The sequence below is a fragment of the Cotesia glomerata genome, linkage group LG1 (genome assembly GCF_020080835.1).
Source record: "Cotesia glomerata isolate CgM1 linkage group LG1, MPM_Cglom_v2.3, whole genome shotgun sequence".
Taxonomy (NCBI): domain Eukaryota; kingdom Metazoa; phylum Arthropoda; class Insecta; order Hymenoptera; family Braconidae; genus Cotesia; species Cotesia glomerata.
Window position 1 is genome coordinate 6,311,437 of NC_058158.1, and position 22,801 is coordinate 6,334,237.

General features: G+C 28.5%; 2 protein-coding genes across 5 annotated transcripts; one reads left to right on the forward strand and one right to left on the reverse strand.

The window, feature by feature from the left end:
• Positions 1–25: 25 nt before the first annotated feature.
• On the forward strand, positions 26–5,263 carry LOC123261665 (SET and MYND domain-containing protein 4-like). The gene is made up of 5 exons (XM_044723376.1): positions 26–123; positions 705–873; positions 987–1,770; positions 3,827–4,436; positions 4,507–5,263. The coding sequence occupies exons 2-5, from the start codon at positions 860–862 to the stop codon at positions 5,001–5,003; spliced, it is 1,905 nt and encodes a 634-aa protein (XP_044579311.1). The 5' UTR covers positions 26–123; positions 705–859; the 3' UTR covers positions 5,004–5,263.
• Positions 5,264–5,548: 285 nt separating this feature from the next.
• On the reverse strand, positions 5,549–20,365 carry LOC123261692 (probable G-protein coupled receptor CG31760). Of its 4 annotated transcripts, none has more exons than XM_044723465.1 (16): positions 19,591–20,365; positions 15,622–16,008; positions 15,245–15,553; positions 13,366–13,561; positions 11,675–11,912; positions 10,662–10,796; positions 10,170–10,413; positions 9,842–10,022; positions 9,470–9,602; positions 9,222–9,375; positions 8,671–8,995; positions 8,216–8,354; positions 8,035–8,140; positions 7,523–7,840; positions 6,363–6,614; positions 5,549–6,286 (listed from the first exon to the last, which is right to left on the reverse strand). In XM_044723465.1, exons 3-15 carry the CDS (start codon positions 15,458–15,460, stop codon positions 6,384–6,386), a joined length of 2,616 nt encoding a protein of 871 aa, XP_044579400.1. In that variant the 5' UTR covers positions 15,461–15,553; positions 15,622–16,008; positions 19,591–20,365; the 3' UTR covers positions 5,549–6,286; positions 6,363–6,383. The 4 variants fall into 4 exon arrangements, with proteins under 4 accessions (XP_044579400.1, XP_044579382.1, XP_044579409.1 ...); XM_044723447.1 differs by having other exon boundaries at positions 11,675–11,915; positions 19,591–20,123; XM_044723474.1 differs by having other exon boundaries at positions 11,675–11,915; positions 15,245–15,451; positions 19,591–20,120.
• Between the last annotated feature and the right edge of the window lie 2,436 nt (positions 20,366–22,801).

Here is a 22,801-nt window from a genome sequence, read left to right on the forward strand (position 1 = left end):
GACAGCGTCTGACAATGTAAATAAAATGCGCAAGCGTTCTGCACAGAATGACATTACAGTGCGGCGCATTATTTAATCGTGTGTTAAAATAATTTCTAAATAACGTAAGAAGAAAAATTTAAGGTAAAAAAATTTACAATTAACCAGAGAATAATTTTTAAGTTAAAAATAGTTAAAATTATTATCAATACTTTCAATAAATAATTAAATTTTATCAAGGTATTGAATTAAAAAAAATTAAAGTTGTAAAAGGCCTTTCCGGAATCAAGAGTAAATATTTCTCAACAATTTATTCATGTAAATGTAATTTAAAACAAAAATAACTAGATTTACACATGTAGACATAATAATATATATGACAACATAATACGCAAATATCTAGCAATTTAGCCGTGCAGTACCTCGGGTCTTAATGCATCTCAAGAATGTAAGATCAGCTGTAGACCGCTTTATTGCTTGGTCGTGTCCTCCATACACCCACTATGCAAATTTCGAAATCATAAATGTTATAAATATTTCTATAGCATTACATCATAAATATATACCGCAGTAGTATTAAAAGTAAACTTTAAACGGTAAAAGAAGTTATAATAATCCATCAGATGGATATATTGATTAAAATTTTTTTATTCCGCTTAAAATACTTAAAATACTTTCCCCTCAAAAAATATTATTTTTATTTTTCCTCGGTGAAATACACCTAGCATTTAAAAGTCAACAAGGGCTACAACAAACACGATCATCAGAGATTCGACATCTAATTTTAGTTTCTGTTTTGCCTCGACAACGAGTAGTTGTGCGTGCCAACAAAGAATCTATCGTAAACCACCTTATTGATGGTAGGCTCCAGCTTTCCAGCATGACACACTTAAAGTTTGTAAATTATATTTATATTATCTCAATAATATTCTCAATTATTTTATCAGGTTTTTAAATTTTTTAATTATTACTTTTTTGAAGTAAAAAATAATTTGTTTGATTTTTAGAATGAATATTGGAATATTTTTCAACGATCTCTACAAAATAAAAGACAATGAAGATTTTATGGAGCAATTTATCAATCACTCAAAGTCTGGGAGCCGACACAAGATGATCGAGATGGTTATGCAACAACAACAGGTGGCTGGGTTAAAAATTTGTTCAGCGTTTGTCGGAAAAAACAACGAAAAAGCCCGTAATTTATTCAGTGATATTAATCTGATAAAAAAAGATACCGCTAGAGAGACAATTGCTCACAAAATAAACCAACTGACTCGAGGATTGTTTGCTGTTGAAAGCGAGAATTTATTGGCTATTGAAATTATTTTGTCGCGAGCAAGACACGAATTTAGCGTTGGGCTGCATGAAAAGTGCTGTAGAGACTGTGATTACGCGATTGAATTACTAAATAGTGTGCAAATGTCTAGAGAAAATGAATTGGATAATTATAAAACTCTGTTCAGTGCTTTGAAGCACCAGGCATTGAAGTTAATTTACAAGAACATTAATAAATTTGACTGCAACAATAATCCGACGGTAAGTGTTAAAGTTGATGGAAAACGCAGTAAAAAATTGTTGAGTTGCAGTGACGCAGTGACTCTTTCTCATGATTCTGTTCGCGGAAGACATTTGATTGCCACTAGAAACATAAAAGCTGGCACTGTCGTTATTATTGACAAACCGTTCGCATTTAGTACTGATAAACAAGCTCTTTGCACCAATTGTCTGCACTGTCATGTGTCGTTTTCATTGGAGGAACAAACGAAGATACCTTGTTCCAATTGTCAAACAGTGAGTATCATTTATATTATTAAGAGAATAAGAAAAATTTTGTGTCCAGGATAGTCATATGATAAAATCGGTTTTTTTTTAGTTAAATTTAGTGTCATTGAAAAGGTCTCGAATTTGTGCCTTTTCAAGTTTTCTTATCATATTCACCGATAGTCAATTTATTATGATAAGTAGTTAGGCTGCATTCGAAAATTCTCTATCTCTAGATGCATAATTAAGAAATGACCTTGTATCTCGAGAACTATTGACATTTTTAAAGATATAAGTTCATCCCGATGTTACACTCATCGAGACCTTTCATTTGAGTACCAACATCAATTTTTCATATATTTTATATATTTATATATATGAATATATGAAAAATATATCAAAATGCATGCGGGTACTCAAATGAAAGCTCTTGATAAGTGTAACATCAGGAAGAGCTTACATCTTTAAAAATATCAATAATTAATAAATTACCTTGTATCTTGTCAACTAATGATATTTTTGAAGATATAAGTTCACCCTGACATTACACTCGTCGAGACCTTTCATTTGAGTACCCACATCAATTTTTCATATATTTACATATATTGTATATATGTATATATGAAATATATATCAAAATGCATGTGGGTACTCAAACGAAAGCTCTTGATGAGTGTAACATTGGGATGAGCTTATATCTTTAATAACGTCGTTAGTTAAGAAAGTACAGTGCAATTTAACAAAAGTCATTATTTAATAGGGCTTCACACGAGAGCGAGATTTTTCTCGTCTCGTCTCGTTCCCGTCTCGGAAAAGCGAGACGAGACGAGACGAGACGTTTTTGAAAATATTCTCGGCGATACCGAGACCACATATAGCGCAACCCGAGAGTCTCGTTCTTGGTCTCGTAAATTTTTTTTTATGAAGTTTTTATTAGAAAAATCAGAAAAGATCTACATAGAGAACAATAAATTTTACAAACTATAAAATCTGGTGACCATCTGTGAAAAAGTTTTTTGTAACTTTAAAAAAAAAAAAACTCAAAGTTGAAACTCTAATTTTTGAAGTATACGTATTAATATTTATATTCTATATCGTAGTTTGTCAATACAAAACATCATGGTATCTTTAGCCGAGTATGATTTTTTCATATTTTTACTTTAACTTGTTCTCTTCTAATAGTTACTTATCAGTATCACTTATCATAACTACTTATTTTTGTAGATTTTTACATTTTAGATTTGAATGATTCCTTTTAAAAGATCAATTGGTTCACTTATACTCTCTCTTGTGTATGTGTCTACAAGCTAGAGTTAGATGTGTGTACTATTGAAAGATTTTTTTTGGCTCAAAATTTTCTACCTGGAAGATCCTCTTATTTACTACAGACATACAGTAAACTTTTCATATATTTGACTTGTCCTTTTTCAACACCTATATAAAACAATTAAATATAAAGAGTTTCCATTATAATCGCCAATGTGTTTTGTCGATATAATATTTCAAAAGAATATTAATTATTATGTTTGTTACAAATTTGCGATAATTAACGTTATTTTTCAAGAAAAAATAGAATTTACAACTATAAAAACTAATCTCATTATAAATTCAGTACTTAACGGACAACTTTTATTGTCACTAAATACCGATGTTTTGAAAATTTAGTCTCTATCTGGACATCTGGAGGAATTTTTTGTTTTTTCCTGTATTTTTTGTAGTAAAAATATGAACAATTATTGTATAAATCTGTGGGAGTATATATAATAGAATTGGTCGAACACTCAAGTATTTAGTAAGAAACTTAATATAAAATTCTTAATATTTATAACTAAGCGAGACGAGACGAGACAACTGGTAACGAGACTTAATTTTTTCGGTATTGACGAGACCGAGACGAGATTTTTGATACTCTCGCCTACTCTCGTCTCGTGTGAAGCCCTATTATTTAATAAAGCTAAATTTAATTTATTTATAGTTCACAAGTCACGGCAGTCAAATAGTGACTGCAAAGTTGCTAGTAGCTATAAATCATTATTGATATTTTATTTTTTCAGCTGTAAATATTAATAAATTATTTTTATTTTAGGTTGCCTTTTGTTCAGAAGAATGCCGTAAAGAAGCTTGGGATAGTTACCATAAGTACGAATGTATAATCTTTGATATTTTCATTGAAAATTTGGATTCAAATCAACAATGCTCCCATCTTCTATTGGCATATCGTACCACAGTTATCAAAGCAATCAACAAAGAATCTAATACTTTGGATAAAGAATTTTTAAATTACCACAGAGAAGAAATTGACAATGATAATAAATTTAATAAAACAGTTATAAGTAGGTATGATCCTTTGGATTATAAGACAGTTTATTTACTGGAGACTCATTGCAAAAAATCCGACCCACGGGTCAATTTGGCTCGTGCAATAAAAGCTGTTTACTTAGCAAAACGTATGCAGTATGTATTTGAACAAACTCGGGTGGAAAATATTGAAGAAGAAGAAATAAAAATACTGGCAGTAGCAATAATGCGACATATGCAAGCGATTAATTGCAACGCTTATGAAATAGTTGAGAATATTCGGGATCAAAGGACGAAAATATGGGAACCACGAAATATTGGTGGTGCTATTTATACCACTGTAAGTCTTGTTAATCATAGCTGCTATCCAAATGTTGTTCGTCACTCTTATCCAGATGGTAATTCAATTAAATAAATTTAAATTAATTATTCTTTAAATAAATTTTTGCTAATTTTACATAATTTCAGGTAAAGTTGTAGTTCGTGCGTTAAGATTTATCGCAAAAGGATCTGAAATTCTAGATTGCTATGGACCACATTTTATAAGTGACGAATTACTTTCACGTCAGAAACTTTTATCAGATAAATATAGTTTTATTTGTACATGCGAGGCCTGTAAGAATGACTGGAAATTATCTACAAGTGATACAGTATTTCGATGCTTGTGTGGATCTAAGATCGATGTTAAACAATCACACTGTACACGCGTGTCCTGCTCGCGTAAGGCTGACATTAAAAAATTATCTGATCAGTTGATTAAGTCAACTAAAAAGCGTGTCAGCGCGATTAACATTATGTACGACGGAAATTACGTGCAAGCGTTACCCTTATTATTAGAACACTCTGCGTTTGTTCATAAAAATTTAATAGAGCCTAACATTGAAGCCGCTAAAACACAGCAATCGATAATACAATGCTTCAATAGTATGTCTAATATAAGTCAACTTTCAAGTGCTCACTTTTGATTTAATTTTTAAAATTTTATTCCATCTATCGCCTCTCATTGTGATGTAATAAATTGTCATTTTTAAATGTTAAATGCTTACAATAAAATTTCAACAAAACATTTATTTAAAGGACATATATTTATTTTTTCAGGAGGAGAAAATTATTTTATTGTCTTTAAAATACAAGTGAATAACCAATTATCACAACAGTCCTTAAATCTATGTATTTGCTAATTAATAGCGCAGTGATATTTTTTTTTTAATTTATACTTTACTTATAAAACAAAAATTTAATCAATGATTACTCAATATTAATTACTCTGTTCATAATTTTGATTATTTTTAACACTATCCTTAGTTTAAAATAAAAATAATAAAAATATTACACAGATAAATATGAATAATTACATTTACTCTTATTATGTGTTGAAATTATTGATAATTTCATTGATAAATCGTTCATGATAGTTCAACTCGTTTTTTTCTATTTTTATAAATTTTTAAATACATATATAATTATTTTACAATAAAAAAAATTTATCATTAAAAAATTAAAATTGTACTTTGATCATAGTAAGAGTGAAAGAAATTGACCTTTACCTTCGCTCTTACTTTCTTTTTTATAACATCTTTTATTGAAACAATTTTAGCACATCAATGTACATGATTCAACTGCAGTTTATAATCTCCCCATTTATTTGAAACAAGGGAAGCGCTTTATTATTATTATAATACATTTATTATTTAAACACTTGTTCACTATTCAATAAGGCATTTACGCAACAGTTAAATTATATACATCATTTATAACTTTCAATCCTTTTTTATATTATAATATTTCTATAAGACATTACAGGGTTTCTAAATCACTATAATCACTTATTCATATATTTATATATAATTAAATTTTTTACTTTATTAATTAAACGCATCTTTACTTCTTATATTTAGTTTTTTAAAGATGATATACAAACAACAAATTGTGCGAATTTTAACGTATCAATTACAGATACTGCGGCGTTAGTTTAGCGCAAGCTAATGCTTACAGGAAATATATATTATAACCAGTGCTTAATATTTATAAAATAATTAATAATTATAAAATTAATCTCATTAGAAAAATGAAAAATAATTTTTTTTTTGTATTTTTGAAATAAAAAATAGTTGTCTTTAATTTATAAAATTATTTAAAAAGACTGAGATTGGTATATACAAGACACCTCGTTGAACTTGGTGGAAATTGTAGATAAAAATGTTGATTGCATTAAAAAATTATTTATTTTATTTTGTCAGAGCCAGACCTAAAATTATTTTAGTAAATTATTTAAGTTCGTAATAAAAATAAGTAATTGTAATAATATTAAATTATATACTGACTTCGTCATTGCTGATAATTAGTCAGACGTGCTCACCGCTGCTAGTACCGCTCGTACTAGTTACACCTTCACTTTGATCCACAGTACTTTGCTGCTGTCGATTAGTTTCTTGATTTTCGCGTTCTCTTTCGCGAGCTGCTTTTCTTTCGCGTAAAAGTTCCATTCTGCGAGCGCGATGAAGACTTCCTGATGGGAATGTTGAATCTTCGACAGCAGCTGCGGCTGCTGCTGTTGCTCCACGTTCTACTACCGTCTTAAAAAAAAAAAAAAATTAACAATCAATCATGACTAGCAAATTTGCAGTCACTATGTGTCTGCCGGGAGTTGTGAACTATAAATAAATAAAATTTTGTTTTATTAAATAATGACTTTTGTTAAATTGCACTGTACTTTCTTAATTATTGACGTTTTTAAAGATATAAGCTCATCCCGATGTTACACTCATCAAGAGCTTTCATTTGAGTACCCACATGCATTTTTGATATTTTTCATATATGATATATATAAATATATGAACAAATTGATGTGGGTACTCAAATGAAAGGTCTTGATGAGTGTAACATCGGGATGAGCTTATATCTTTAAAAATGTCAATATTTCACAAGATAAAATGTCATTTCTTGATTATGTATCTAGAGATAGAGCATTTTCGAATGCAGCCTAAATACTTATCATCATAAATTGACTATTGGTGAGAATGATATGAAACCTTGAAAAGGCACAACTCCAGATCAAGACCTTTCTAATGATACCAAATTTAACCATAAAAACCTATTTTATCATACACTAAGAAAAAAAAATACTTTTGCTCAATTAACAATTTCTTGGCTCAAGAAACTCGCTGACGATCAAATATTCTATTATTATTAATTTTTAATTTCTAAAGAGAAGAACATCAATATTTATCTTTGGATAGTAGATAAACAAAAGCATAGCTTCATTTAAATTAACTAAAATTATTTCAATCAATTTAACAATTTCTTGAACTAAGAATATATATTCTTGAAAATTTTCAAGAACATAAATTCTTGTGTCAAGAAAATTTTCTTAATAAAAGTATTTTTTTTTCTCAGTGTATAAATACACTCTCCACAAAATTTTTCTTATTCTCTTAATAATATTGATTAACTTAAAAATCTAAAATTTCAGAAAGTTAAAAACCTTGATAATAAAACTAGCTGATGAATTTTTGGCATTAGGACTCTGAGCGCCCCAATTATGGCCATGTGTGCTAAAATAACCACCCATTTTAGGTTTTATATGCCGATTATGCATCTCCATATGAACTATTTTCATAAACTCTATTTGCGCTGCAAGTTTCTGAATTTCTTCTTTTAATTCCTCATTTTCTTGAAACAAATCAGTTGTTTCTTCAGCGACAAGGCCACGTATTCCATTCAAAGAAAAGCTAGCCGTTATTCCACGAGCACGAGCACGGCTGTCCCACTGGTCACCATGACCTCGTAAAACTCGCAATACCTACGTAAATATAAACATATTAACATATTTAATTTATACTACACACCTACAACTGAACACTATTGTCAATGACTGAGTCATAAAAATTCCTTTTTTCTTTACTTCATACTTTCATCACACGCTCTATGCAAGTCAACACTTTAATTATAATTCTTATCTGATTATAATTAATGCATTTATTATTTTAAAAATACCTTCGGGCCAAATACAAGGCCAACTGTTACTGTTGTTGATAGTTGGGTACGTAAAAAACCCAGAGTGTACTTAATGTCTGGTCCAGCGTGTGGGAATATAAAAAGACTGAAATAAAAATTTATTAAATCGTTAATCACGTTTTATAATTATAAAATATATAAATAAGAATAAATTATTTACTGAATTGCTATCATTGTTGTATTTACACCGGCAATATTATAAATTGCGTAACTAATTAATCTAGCTTCATTGAATAAGCTCTCGGCATTACGCACGTTGTAGCACACTCTTATCCCCCACGCGAGAAATAATATCTCCCCTGTGTGATTAAAATATATCATTTATTATTTATTATTAATACCAATAATAATAGTCAAAATAAATGACATTAAAATTAGCCGACGTTCAACAATTTGAGATTTTTTTTTTATCAATTAAACTATAGAACAATAAAATCATTTTCACAAAATTGCACGGATAATTTTTAAAACTTTCTATATGTGAAATTTTTTCAATTAATTTTTTTAAAATAATTTTTTCAATAAAAAAAATTCTAAAAATTTTTAGATGTCGGCTAACTTTATTGTCATCAAAATAAATAAAATAAAATTTAAAAAGAAAGAAGAAATACAAACCTATTGCAAGACTGTGATCCCACCAATTATAATTGCATTGATAAAACTTTAGACCTTGGCTGTCAGCAATAACATGAGCGTCAGGTGGAGCACTGAGTGTCCAAGTGCTCAAATAAATAATCATAACAAGCAGAATGGGAATCATCCACTGTAGTAGCTGCTTGTCGGTGAGCTTAACTTTGTGAGCGCTCTTGACGCGATACGTCAATGATACTCTCCAAGTTTTCATTAGCAGAGCTGTATAAGATATGCAGAACCCAAGATGTCTTGTCCACTTGGTTGCGATGCAAGAGTAGACGTCAAGTACGGGAAATATTGCAGCCATCTACAAGTGCACCGAAAGCTTGAGTGTTAATATTATACTTATCTCATCTCTTCTATTAATTGATAATAAATTAGAAATTAATTATCTAATTATTTTGTCGCGCTTCGATTTCCTATTAATATTTAATAACTAATGGCTAATAACTAATTAATGACTAATAGAAAATCAATTTCAATAATTATTAGCCAGTGAATTATTAAAATAGCACTAAAAGTACTTAACTCACTTCTAGGTACATAATTGCACACCCGAGTAGAGTGATGGATAGAAAAATTGGCGATGCAACCTTGAATACTTTGAGCTTACGATGTTTGTAGACATAAAATATTAAAAGGACGGCGCCACACGAACAAAATATCGAAAACGTCAGCAAAGTTATTCTGAAATAAATAATTCATTAATTTTATTATAATAATTATAAATTTAAAAAGTTTCAATGATAATAATAATTATTATTATTGTTATTATAGATACCTAAATGGCCAATGATAAGTTGCTAAGCAAGGTTCTGGACCTGTGCAAGTCACACAACCGACAGCACATCTAGTGCATCTAAACATTTTATCATACAAATCACTTTTATTCATCTGCATTTCTCTCCACGCAGCTTTAAATTAGAATAAAAAAAAAAAATACATTGTTTTAGCGACAAAAGTTAAGTAATTAAAAAATAAAATGGACAATTTTAAACTGAGACACTTATCTCAGCAAAAGAAGGTAAGTATCTCTTAGCCGTATAATTAACGTTGAAAAAACTTTTCAGGGCTATTCATAGAAATAGGAGATTGAAGATGGGAGATAAAAGACACAAGACCAGGAAGAGCAAGAGTGTTGAGCAGTGCATACCTTCTACAAGTACACCATCAAAAGCTGCGAGCTCTCTACCAGCTGCACTAGAAAGATCTAGGCTGTAAAATCCGTCACGACATCTGCATACGTAGGCACCTTTAACCCATCCGGGCGCTATGGGTGATACGCTGATCTCGGCACTTCTGCTGCTGCTGCTGGAGGGTCCTCTGTACTCGCACTGCAAATTCCTCAGTATAATTATTCATTAGTTACTGCTCCTTACTACAGAATATTTTATCCATCATCATCATCATTAATTAAGCTTAATATAATAAAAGTATAACTTTTAACAAAATTATATCTAATTAATCTTGATTATGTTTACTTGCGTAGTATCGTTGTGACACTTGTGAGAGCCGCTGAAGGATTCCATCTGATTATCTCCAGGAGATGCGGCCCCAGAAGTATCCAAATGTTGACGGATGCTATCTGAAGTGGAACTCGAAGAAGAAGAAGAAGAAGAAGATGTAAAAGTTGGAGCTGAATCAGCAGAAGAAGACGTATCTTGGTCGCATTGGTTGACTTCCAGGCCACTGATGTCGATATCGACACTTAAAAAGTCACGAGTGCTGCAATAATCGATCGCGATTATTCAGTATGGTATACGACGACGATGCGTCTGTAAAAAGTTTTTAATAATATTCACTTTACAAACTCTTGTATATATTATTAAAAGTTATCTGGCTTTTTGTTTCAGAATAAATACTCACTCTTATCTAATACTTAACTTTTAAAGTTTAATGTCAATGCAAATGTGAACTGAAGTTTAAAATGGATTTAACTAAACTATGTTAGAGCGTTAATCTGAATAAATTACCCGGTTCGTGCATCCGATTGCCGAACATACACGCTGTATGATATTATCCACTGGTGGGTTTTGCAGGACAGATATGGCACCGTCCACCAGCCCATGTATGACTCTATCGGTGCTGATAACACGAACTTCGGAGACCTGGAAAATTTAATAAACATATCATCAATAAGAGCATAAATAAATTAACCTTTCAAATCGGGTTTGATTATTGGAAAATTATGCTGAAGATATATCAAGATATAATGTGTGTGGGTGTAGGTTCTTATAGGTTGAAAGAAAAAATTCCTTTTGAAAAAAATAAATATTTTTGTAACAATAAATTAATTTGTTGGAAATTTTCAACAATTTATTTTTTAGTTGAAGAAATTAAAATTGTTTTCTCAGTAATTTTTTTGTTCGATATTTCAATTAGGTCAAGTCTTATTTGTATTCTTTTATATATTCTTTATTATTATTATGAATCTAATTCATTATAAGTCTCTAAGTGAGAAAATTAATTATGTATAAATTATTAATATTTGTTGATTATTTTTACTCCTCTTTTTAGTTATGCTTTCTATCTAATTATTATAAATATTCTTTATTATATTATTATGTATATCTACAGTTTGCACACAAAATTTGTCTGTATTTAATATCTTGCCATTCGGCCTGTGCCTTGGCATTTAATATAAATAAATAAATAATTTTTTTGTTGAAAAAACGTTTTCTAAATTTAGAAAAAAAAATTTTGGATGAAAATTCTCAAGTTGTTTATCTAATATTATTTTTTTCTAAATCTAGAAAACTTTTTTCTAGCAAAAAAGTTATTGTGAAAAAATTTTGATTTCTTCAACTAAGAAATAAAATTGTTGAAAATTTCCAACAAATTAATTATTGTCACAAAAAATGTTTATTTTTTTCAAAAGAAATTTTTTCTCTCAGTGAATATATATATTTATAGTTAATATGAAGATGAGAAAACACATGAAAATATTAAAGCAGAGAAGTATAGAGAAAAAAAGGTATTGAAGAACCTCAATTGCGAAGTAGAGCCTCCGGGTTTCTCGAACCAAGGGAGTCCTGGATGCGGTCGATATCCCGCGCGCAGGGTGTCGCTTTCAAGTTTTATTGGTTCACCCATACTACTCGGCATACGTTTTAACCAGGTTTCCGCGATAACAATATCCGTCGATGCATTCAGAACGACAACTCTCGTTGCTATTGCATTGTTGACCGATGACAAAAGTGATCGTGCTACTGCGTCCAACAGTCCTGCTGATGTTATCAATCAATCATTCATTTTATTGTTATTATTATTATATATATTATTATTCATACAATATGTAGGGGAAGGTCACATCCCTAAAGATCTTTAGTCAATTTTTTTCCTATTCTTATTTTACATTTGTATTCTTGATTTAAAAAATTATGATTATAAAAAAATGATAATGCAATAAAAATTATTTATATAGAAAATTTAACTATTGAGAATTCGATAAATTATATAAAATTATAATATATAATAAATTCTTTCTACATTTGTAACAATAAATATATAACTATAAATATATCTATCGGTAATAATTTAAATAAGAAATACTCTGAATTTAAAGAATAAAAATTTGTAAATCTAAAATTATTAAGAGTTAAATTTTTCGAGATAAAGATAAATTTATTCATATTTAAATCCTCGAAGGTTTTTTTTTACTTAACTTCTTTTCTCCTATGACACAATTCTTATAATATATAATATATAATATATGATGTATGATATACGGGTAATTTTCATTTCTCGCCTTACTCTGTAAGAGAAAAATAGTTGAGCTAGCGGCCCTGATTGATAGGGGCTGATAGGGTCACGCTGGTCAATTTTTTCTGAGGATCTATAAAAGTGACATTTTTATACAAAATCATATCTCTTAACTAAATATGTATATAACGATTTAAAATTTTATTTTTTATAAATAAACACAATTAAATACCGTGGCGAAATTTTATTAATTGAAAAATACAGTTACAAAAAATCAAAATTTTTTCGTAGCCATTACGTCGCTGATAAAAACTAATAGCTGGGTTAAAATGAAACTCCAAAATTTTTTTTATTAATTAAATTAGAACTAAAAAAAAATTTTTAATTGCACTCACAATTTTTTATAATTTTTACATATGGAAATTTTTTTTCAATTTTTTTGTTAAAATTTTTTCAATAAAAAAATTGTCAGATGTCTATTAATTTCAGTGTCATAAAAAAGTTCACTAAAATTGCGTTAACACACACTATTTTGTTTCTCGTTTAATATTTTTAAAAATACGACAAGTGTGACACCCATCCATGAAAGTGTCAAAAAAAAAAAAAACCGCGCAAATTGACGGAACAAATCTTATAAAAATTTCTATAAATAGAAACATTATATTGTTGACAATTATGTAAAATAAATTGCAGTCGATAGTGGTTTTTGTCAAAAATTGTAATTATAAATAAATAAATAGATTTAAATTGTTTTTTTCAAAAAATAAAAGTGCCTACATCCAAGGAAGCGATGGTTTGACGCTTAATAAAAAAAAAACTGTGCGGTTGATTTTTATAAAATTTCTATTTCAAAAAAATAATCTATTTGATAAATAAGTACTCAGAAAAACATTGCGCCTCTTCGCATTTGTTTAAAATGAAAATTTCCCATTACATATGATAGATATATATTTAGAGATCTCTATTAAAGCTTACGTGGATGATTATTTGATCCGAGATTCTGCATCATCATAGCAGCCATATCTATTTTCTGTCTCGCTACATCAAGTCGTCTTGGATCCAAAGCTGCTCCAGTTGGTAGAGATTTATATCCTGCCGTCGACGCACAATCCTCGCCGAGTGAATTCGATGACGCTGCTTCAATAATATCCAGCGCTTCTTCCACTTCAGCCTTTAAAAAAATGAAAATAAAAATAATAATAGAAACGACTGATGAATAAATACACGATTCGGTGAGTAAATAGAACGCATGATTAAATAAATAGATTGTATCCAGAATTCTCAATGCTAAATCAATTATGCAAAATTTCAATACCAAATGATAAATATTATAAATCAGGGTGAATTCAGCTATTAATAATGGATTACTGATTGTGCAGAGGAAACTCGCACGAACATCAATTTGTAGATTTTATTGAATAAATAAAATAACGGTTACAAAATCGCTTTTTACACAAGAAAAAATATTTGCTCAGTCGTCGAAATATTTTATTGTTCGAGATTTTTATTGCATCGAGTACTCTGGTATTTGAAGCAGGAATAAACCTCGATAAATAAATAGAGCTCGAGTTCGAGTTAAAGCCGAAACTAAAACTAAAAGCCATAAAGCATTAACGGAAGAAAGGAAACTATTATTATTATCATTATTACTATTAAAACAGTTGCTAAAGTTGGATTTAATTAATGCTTCCGCTATTTATAGTTATAGCTCTACGGGTATCAGATAAACTACACCGATGTAATTTTTAACAATACAGCCCGAATTCAGTGACGAATCTCTCCCCTAAAAATAAAAAGCTTTTATCTCGAACGCCGCCGGCTAAATAATAAACTCTTTTTTTCTTTTATTTTGTGTTGCGTTCATCTTTCATCTATTGTTTATATCTTTAAATCATCTTCTTTGAGTAAAAAACAGTGACTTTTATGTGCTTCTACTTGTGACTTTCCGATTTTTTTTTGGAGTGTTTTTATACACATTTATTTATTTATCTAAAGCAATAACAAGATTAACTTCGTAAGCTGACTATTACACTGTGAGAAATGAAATTTTTATTTTATTCTTTTAATAAATAAATTTAAAATTTATCTTTGGTAATAAATAAAAATTCTCTTGAACTACTATGGAATGAAAAATTGTTTTAATGTTTTTTAAATTATTTAATTTTTATTTTCATTCTAAAAAAAAATTGTGAGATAAATTTTTTTATAAATAAAATAATTTGGGTCAATTAATTTTACGTTAATATTTTATTATTTTGGCAGATATTAAAAAATTAAAATTATTAAACATTTTTTTTTGTTTGTTTTTTTATGTACTTTTCAAAAAAATATATATATATATATATATATATATATATATATATATATATATATATATATATATATCAAAAACATCAAAAAAAGATAAAATAGAAATTTTATTCAAAAACATGATAGCTAATTTTTTTCCAATTTTTAAAGCCAAAAAAGCTATCGAAATCTTTATTTTCTCCTTTCACGACAATTTTTATCATAAATGCGCCGTAAAAACAAGCAGAATAAAAAAAAATTAAAAAATATTAATTTAAAAAAAAAATTCTAAACACAATTTATATAAATTGAAGTATTGTGGACGGAGAAAATAAAAAAATATAAAAATTTGTTTCATTTCTGAGAAAATCTACCTACTAGTATTTCTCATTACAAAAGTTTTAATAATATTCCGTGAATTTTATTATGATTTCATTTTAATAATGAAATTTAAGAACATATAAACATGTTAGCAAACAGCAAGTACACAAAGTAAGTATAAAGCACGGAGCAGAGTACATATCATAGAAGACAAGTGTTTGTTTTAGACAAACTATTATATTACCCGACGAATGTCAAAGGATCCAGGATTCCCACGAGAGAGAGTAGAACTTGTAGCTGGCGGTAGTGATGTGGATTTCGCAGATGTACTTGCACCCATTGTTGCATGGACGTACGTCATGACCGCGATGGTTGTCATCGTGGTCGTGGTCAGATGTAATGCTGTAACGTGCCAACTTCTGTTGTACTCCATTCCTTTCTGTTTAAACGTCTGAAACATCCCACGTGTCGGTCTGTTTGAACGCTATCTAATTGTTGGCAGGACAATTACTTGTACTTGGTAGCTAAATTTTAATTACTCTTGTACTAGACTCTAAAATTACGAGGTTGAGATAGAGATAGAGAAAAAGGTCACCACACTGGATAAATGTTTTTATTTACCTGTCGGTTTTAATCTGGAAATCTTTAATTAAAAAGGTTTTTAGGGCAGGCGGGTTCTAGATTTCTTTATTCTTTCGTGGACCCCGATATCACGGGAGCCTTTTTCTGGTGTACATTTATCGATTCCCCGTTGAGGACGACCAATTCTGATACAACGCTCGCCGCTTTAAATTTGAGCGCCGTTTGACGGGAACGTGTCTTCGACATTGCTGTTTTTTTAGTTTAGTTTTTTTTATTGTAAACGCCGAAGGGCCTGAGGGAAGATGAGGATGGATAGAAAATCACGGACGATGTTTGCCTTGATGAAATGACTTTTTTTCAACTTTTTCGCCTCAATGCTTTTTAATTATTTACAGATGTTTAAACTTCTTCATGATGAATTTCAATCTGGAATAAATGTAAAGAGTTAATTAAAAAAAGTTTTGATCATTTTTTTCCGTATTTAATCGATTTTTTTAATTTTTAAAATTTTATAATTAATTTTCAAAGTACCAGAAAATTAAAAAAAATATTTTAGAAATTTTTTTTACACTGAGAAAAAAAATACTTTTATTAAGAAAATTTTCTTGATACAAGAATTTATATTCTCGAAAATTTTCAAGAATATATATTCTTAGCTCAAGAAATTGTTAAATTGATTGAAATAATTTTTACTTAATTTAAATGAAGATATTATTTTGTTTATCTACTATCCAAAGATAAATATTGATGTTCTTCTCTTCAGAAATTAATAATTAATAATAATAGAATATTTGATCGTCAGCGAGTTTTTTGAGCCAAGAAATTGTTATTTGAGCAAAAGTTTTTTTTTTTTCAGTGTATCATATTTTGAATTACTTAAAATAGTTTATTAAGGATCTATTTTAATTGAGGTTTTGATTTCTTATCACTGATAAATTTAACATCTGAAAACTGCAAACTTTCTACTAGTAAGTGTTTCAGTACTTAATGAGAACTTTGAGGTGAAGAAAATCGATATTTCTTCTTTATCAATTAATAAAATAAAACCATTAGGTATATTTTTGAAATTGCCAAAGGTTCAAATTTTTTTTTTTAAATATTCATTAAAATTTGTCGGTCGTTTAAAAATTTCATAAAGTTTAAAAATTGCCTGTAGAAATTTCTAGTATTAAAATTGTTGAAAAGGTTAAAGAAAAAAATAAAAAAATCAAGCAACAATAAAATATGATTGGAGAAAAATTGATTTTTTTTGACATTTGCCCTTAAATCTTGTTGAAAAATGCAAGTTACTTCCATACCGAGTAGAAATAGATTTATATTGCGTAGTGTAACTCAGTAGCTTGTTATTTCACGTTTTTCTTCTCTTATTATTATTATTGTAGTTATTTATTTTTATTCTCAGTATTGTTCTCGCTATTGTTATTATTATAAGCCAGCCAAGTATATAACATAAACAGTATTCTAAATTACGCGAGAAGAGTTTAAAGGAGAAAATATTGTATTTATAAATAAATGTATACTTGGACTTACAATAAACTCAAGACTTAAAAAGAATAAAAAATATTTTCACAAACTCAACTTGAAAAAAAATATTTTTTCCACCCAAATAACCACGCTCTTGCTATCTGATGTTAAAATTAATAAAACAAAAATAAAAAAGTATTAAATAAATTGAAAAATGTATTCTATTAATTGATATGTCAAGTACGTAGGAAAAATCGAGCTCTCAAGAGGCGTATGTACATATATTTTTATATTATACCGTATAAAATAGTAGGATAGGGTTGTGAAGATACACCCCAGGGTTTTCGCAGCAATTTCATGAGTCACTTATCAAAGTATATAAACTCATCAGTAACAAGGTAGATGTAGAGATAGAGGCAGAGGGACAAACTTCCAAGTAGATAATAGACTATGTATATTAACAAATCGATTCTTAGACTTAAAATCCTGACTGAAATCCATAAATAGACATTATAGCAGCAATAACACCTCGGAAAATCCTCTCGACGGTATAATAAGAAAATTTTTAAAATAACACGGTAATAAAATCGTTATAGACTATAAATTAGGGATTTAAACTATTATCAGCTCATTTGCGATATTCAAGAATCGACAGGTGGATCTATCAGTTTTTGAAGAATTTTTCATCTTAAATCAATTATTACTAGCATTATGTAACTGCCATGACTTGTGAACTATAAACAAATAAAATTTTGCTTTATTAAATAATGACTTTTGTTGAATTGCACTGTACTTTCTTAAATATTAACGTTTTTAAAGATATAAGCTCATCACGATGTTACACTCATCAAGAGCTTTCATTTGAGTACCCACATGCATTTTTGATATATTTTTCATATATACATATATATAATATATATAAATATATGAAAAATTGATGTGGGTACTCAAATGAAAGGTCTTAATGAGTCTAACATCTGGATGAGCTTATATAAGATGCAAAGTCATTTCTTAATTATTGACATTTTTAAAGATATAAGCTCATCCCGATGTTACACTCATCAAGACCTTTTATTTGAGTACCCACATCAATTTTTCATATTTATATATATTATATATATATGTATATATGAAAAATATACCAAAAATGCATGTGGGTACTCAAATAAAAGGTCTTGATGAGTGTAACATCGGGATGAGCTTATATCTTTAAAAATATCAATATTTCACAAGATACAAGGTCATTCCTCAATTATGTATCTAGAGATAGAGTACTTTCGAATGCAGCCTAAATACTTATCATAATAAATTGACTATCGGTGAATATGATATAAAAAATTGAAAAGGCACAAATTCAAGTCGAGACCTTTACAATGACACTAAATTTCACTAAAAAAACCGATTTTATCATATGACTATCCTGGACGAAAAATTTTTCTTATTCTCTTAATAATATAGATAATTATTGTTACTAAAATTAGTTAAATAACAAGCAGCGCGCAATTATTTCATACTTTTAATTAAATAATTTTTTATAAACTTTAGTATATTTTTTCCACAGTGAGAAAAAGTTTTCATTTGGTATACTATTTCACTAAAAGTTATCAATTCTTTAATTAAACAAAAAAAAGTTCAATTTATTGAGAGCGGAGTTCAATCTCGAAGCTTCGTTGTAAACTCAGGTGTGCAATTGAAATTTAAAATTAAAAACCGGGTGAGCTTATATACGAACTACGAGTGACTCGCAAACATCGATACCGGATTCCTGATAAGTTTGATTCCTCAGGACTGAGGGAGTGCGTGATGGAACTAAATTACAATAGCATATGGGATAGTAAATATTAATATCTATTTAAACTGAAAAAGTGACAAGTGGGTGGCCAGATACAGTGGGTGAAGCAGGAGCTGATCCAGGAAATATGAGGCTCGAGAGAATACGTAGGTCGATCGATGCAGCAACCAACAACCTGCGGCCTACAGGACAAACTCTACTACAATCCTCTACATTTTTTTTTCTTCTACCCTTTTATTATCATCTATTATTAGATCTATTTTTATAAATAAACATACCTACCTCCTTTGTCCTATTTTATCAATAATGTTTTCATAATAATAACAGTAAAATACCTAGAGTAAACTAAACTTGTCTATTGATAAGCATTCCTCAAAAAACCACTAAACAAACTATTATTTACTTTTTTAATAAAAATTATATTAATATTTTAAATTACTATTTTTTATACACTTATCCTAATAAAATTATTTTACCTTTTAATTCCATCACAAAAAAAAAAAATTCGTTTGCGTAGTTAAAAAAAATCTCTAAATTTTTTTGTATTTTTAAAAAATAAATATTTTTTTTTATAACAGAAAAAAAAGTTGAACTTTTTAAATAATTTTTGTTAATAACAAAAACAGAAGTATTAATAAAATAAATTAACAGCAGTAACAATTTGTAAAATTATAATTGTAAGTAATAAGTATTAAGTATAAATAAAAACATGATAATGATAAGAATTGATAAAAAAGAATTTAAATACGTACAAATAGTTATTGGTATAAATAACGCGGGAAGAGATAAAAGCACTGGATATTTAACGTGGTACTCGGTATGACTGCCCGTCAGTAACTGATGGTTCTGCTGTCGCGAAAACGAGCGGAGCGAGAGCTTTTTTTCACTGGTTATGTGCTGGTACACAAGCACAAGAGTATTTGATATTACGGTAGTGGTAGTTTCTGGTGGCGCTTAACATTTGCGAGAGCTTTAACTATAACTGACTACTCGGTAACGGTGGTCTTGGGCTTGAGTCTTACCCTCAATCGCCTGCGCGAACGCGCGAATATACACCGATTCACCCCCATATGATACTCACAACACGTGTGAGCTTCAATAGTTTAAACTTATGGGTGTGCATATATACGTAAATGTAAATGTGTTAGTCACTCAGGGTACTTGCGCTCATCGCACCAACTTTCAAACGTAAAGCTCGATTAATTTCCTTTCACGCTATATAGCTCATCTCTATCTACTATCCCCTATCTACAATTGCTATTGTGTTTGTATTACATATGTATGTATGTATGTACGTGAGTGTATAAATGTGTAAAATAAAAGTATTATTGTATTTAACGTGAGGATGATCGAAACCATCGACAAATATTCAATGCGCATACCACTTCAACCATTTACAATTGATTAAAATTTAACAATCTAATTTAATTACAATTATTATTTCCCCTTGAGCAGTTAATCGATTAAATTATTTGTTATAGATAACAGGCGTAACTATGATTATTAAAAGGACTTGAGGTACAAATATTGACATTAATTATTCAGCAATAATTTCATTCAATATATTAATTCACTTATTTACAATATACATCCTTTTTGTTTATTATTGTTACAATAATAATAATATTAATTAATATTATTATTGTTAACAATAATTAACTTGACATTTAAAAGGATTATCATTTTTACGGTTACATAAATAATTTAATTAATAAATTAAATTATTAAATATCTATTGATATAACTTATTTTACACATACAATTGTTCAATATTATGATACTTAATTGATTTATTTTACGAAGACTATTTGAACATAATTGTTTTTTAAAAAAAAGCTTAACAATTGCAATTAAGAAATAAACATAGAGTAAGTATGGTCTGGTATAAAAAATAATCAGATATCTAACGTAAAATATAATGACCATTTTTGTTTTATCAACTCATATATACATGTATAAATTAATATAATAATAATAATTAAATATTAAGAAAAATGATTAAAAATAACCGCAAATAAATACATACTTAAATAATATCTGATTATTTTTTATTGACTGACAAAAAAACTATTATCTGATATCACGTGTGCACAAACATGCTGTGGAGTCTTTAAACATTAATTTTTTTTTTTATTATTATTTTTAACATATATAGAGATATTCTAATTGCTTCTATTTTATACACACTCTTGTAAGACACGCTCATTAAGTTTGTATGATAAATTATTATTACTGGTATTGTTATTAAATTTTTTTTTTGTGGAAAATATTACAATGGATGTGTTTTGTTTATTTTTAATTAAAAAAAATATTTTTATAAAATGGGCCCCATGTGTATTGGACTCGTTAATTCGACGAGCTTTATTAGAAACAATGGTAATAAAAGCTCAACGGGAGGCTATTAAAGATTTTAATCAATATATACACACACATACATGCAGATATGTATATATATTTGTATTTAGACGGTTAGATTTTAATTCTGTCTATATCCTCACCGATCAGTCTTTATTCGAAACACGTGATCATTGTAATCACATACTTGTGTTGCATTAATACAACGTGTTTCTGACAAGTGCATATAAATATACATTTATATAATAATAAATATGTATACGTAAAGATTATTGATCATACCTATATAAATACATATAATAGTGTAATTAACGTGCACATAAAACTTATAAGAAATATTGTAAAATTTAATTTGTGTTTCTAAATTCCATTCATATTGCGTTTTAGATGCCAAAAGGGCGTATAAAAATTTTTTTTCGGGAATTGACTTGGTTTTCCAAGTCTAAAAAATTTTTATTTTGAAGAAAAAATTTTTTTTACATTTTTGCACGTTTTATACAAAAATAAGTTGAAAAAAAAAATTTTTTTTTGGGAACTGACGTATTTTTTTGTGAAATGTTTGGAAATGTAAAAAAAAAAATTAGAAAAACCGTAGACCCTGAAGGCCATCCGTGCAACTTCCCGCTCATTTCATACCTAATTGCTTAAAATTGCACTAATGATGTTTTTGAGCTCTCCGAGCTCAAAGATACTATTTATATGTTATTTTAAGCTCTCTGAGCTTAAAGAGATAACTTTTTATGCTTTTGAGCTCTTCGAGCTCAAAGGTCTGATAGAAGTTTGATAAAACACAATTTTTCAAATTTTTAAGCCGCAAACGATTGGATTATAAATTGCAAAGATCAATAAATAATTCAATTAGATTCATATTGGACTTGAAACGAGATGAACATATTACTCCTCATAGACTTTCTCTAAAGTGGCTAAACATTAAAATAAAGAGAATGTATTGCTTGGCGTGTTATTTTTACAAACTATTATCCACTGGTGAACCAAAATTCCTACGGAATTTATTCATAGAAGAGGATCAAGACATTAGACGATCAGAAAGAATAGCAGAAAAATATAATAACTTCATGTTTAAAATACCACACTTTACTACAAAATCATACGAGCATTCATTTGTGGTGTCTGCGATACGGCTTTGGAGAGAACTGCCAATTGAAATAATCGAATCTCATAGTTTAGAAACATTTAAAACAAAAGCTTTTGACTTTTTCATGCAATTAGAAATTGATGGTAAATTGTAAGTCTCAGATAAATCTGGACAAATCTCTGGAATCTACATACATATTATATCACTGGATTGTTATGTTAATTAATCGAAATTTAATCCTACCATCATCATTTACTAAAATTATTATTGCGATAAAATGTATCATATATATCATTTGTATAATGTATTACTTATCATGGTAATACTTGCTATAACTGTATGTGTACTTATTCTCATCTTTATACTTAAATATTTGTAAATTTTGCCATTCGGCTTGCTGCCTTGGCATTTAAACCAAATAAATAAATAAATAAAAAAAAAAAAAAAATAAAATAAAATAAAATAAATAACTTTTAAATGAATGAACCGATTTTTACGCGGTTGGCGGCGAT

Excerpts from the sequence above, each read along its gene's own strand:
- LOC123261692 (XM_044723447.1), bottom strand. The coding sequence starts at position 15,460 with ATGTTTCAGACGTTTAAACAGAAAGGAATGGAGTACAACAGAAGTTGG. Across the intron at positions 11,916-13,365 it reads CGGATCAAATAATCATCCAC|CAGGACTGTTGGACGCAGTA; the intron begins GTAAGCTTTAAT and ends TGATAACATCAG. Across the intron at positions 10,414-10,661 it reads CAATCGGATGCACGAACCGG|CACTCGTGACTTTTTAAGTG; the intron begins GTAATTTATTCA and ends CGATTATTGCAG.
- LOC123261665 (XM_044723376.1), top strand. Across the intron at positions 1,771-3,826 it reads CTTGTTCCAATTGTCAAACA|GTTGCCTTTTGTTCAGAAGA; the intron begins GTGAGTATCATT and ends TTTTTATTTTAG. Across the intron at positions 4,437-4,506 it reads TCGTCACTCTTATCCAGATG|GTAAAGTTGTAGTTCGTGCG; the intron begins GTAATTCAATTA and ends ACATAATTTCAG.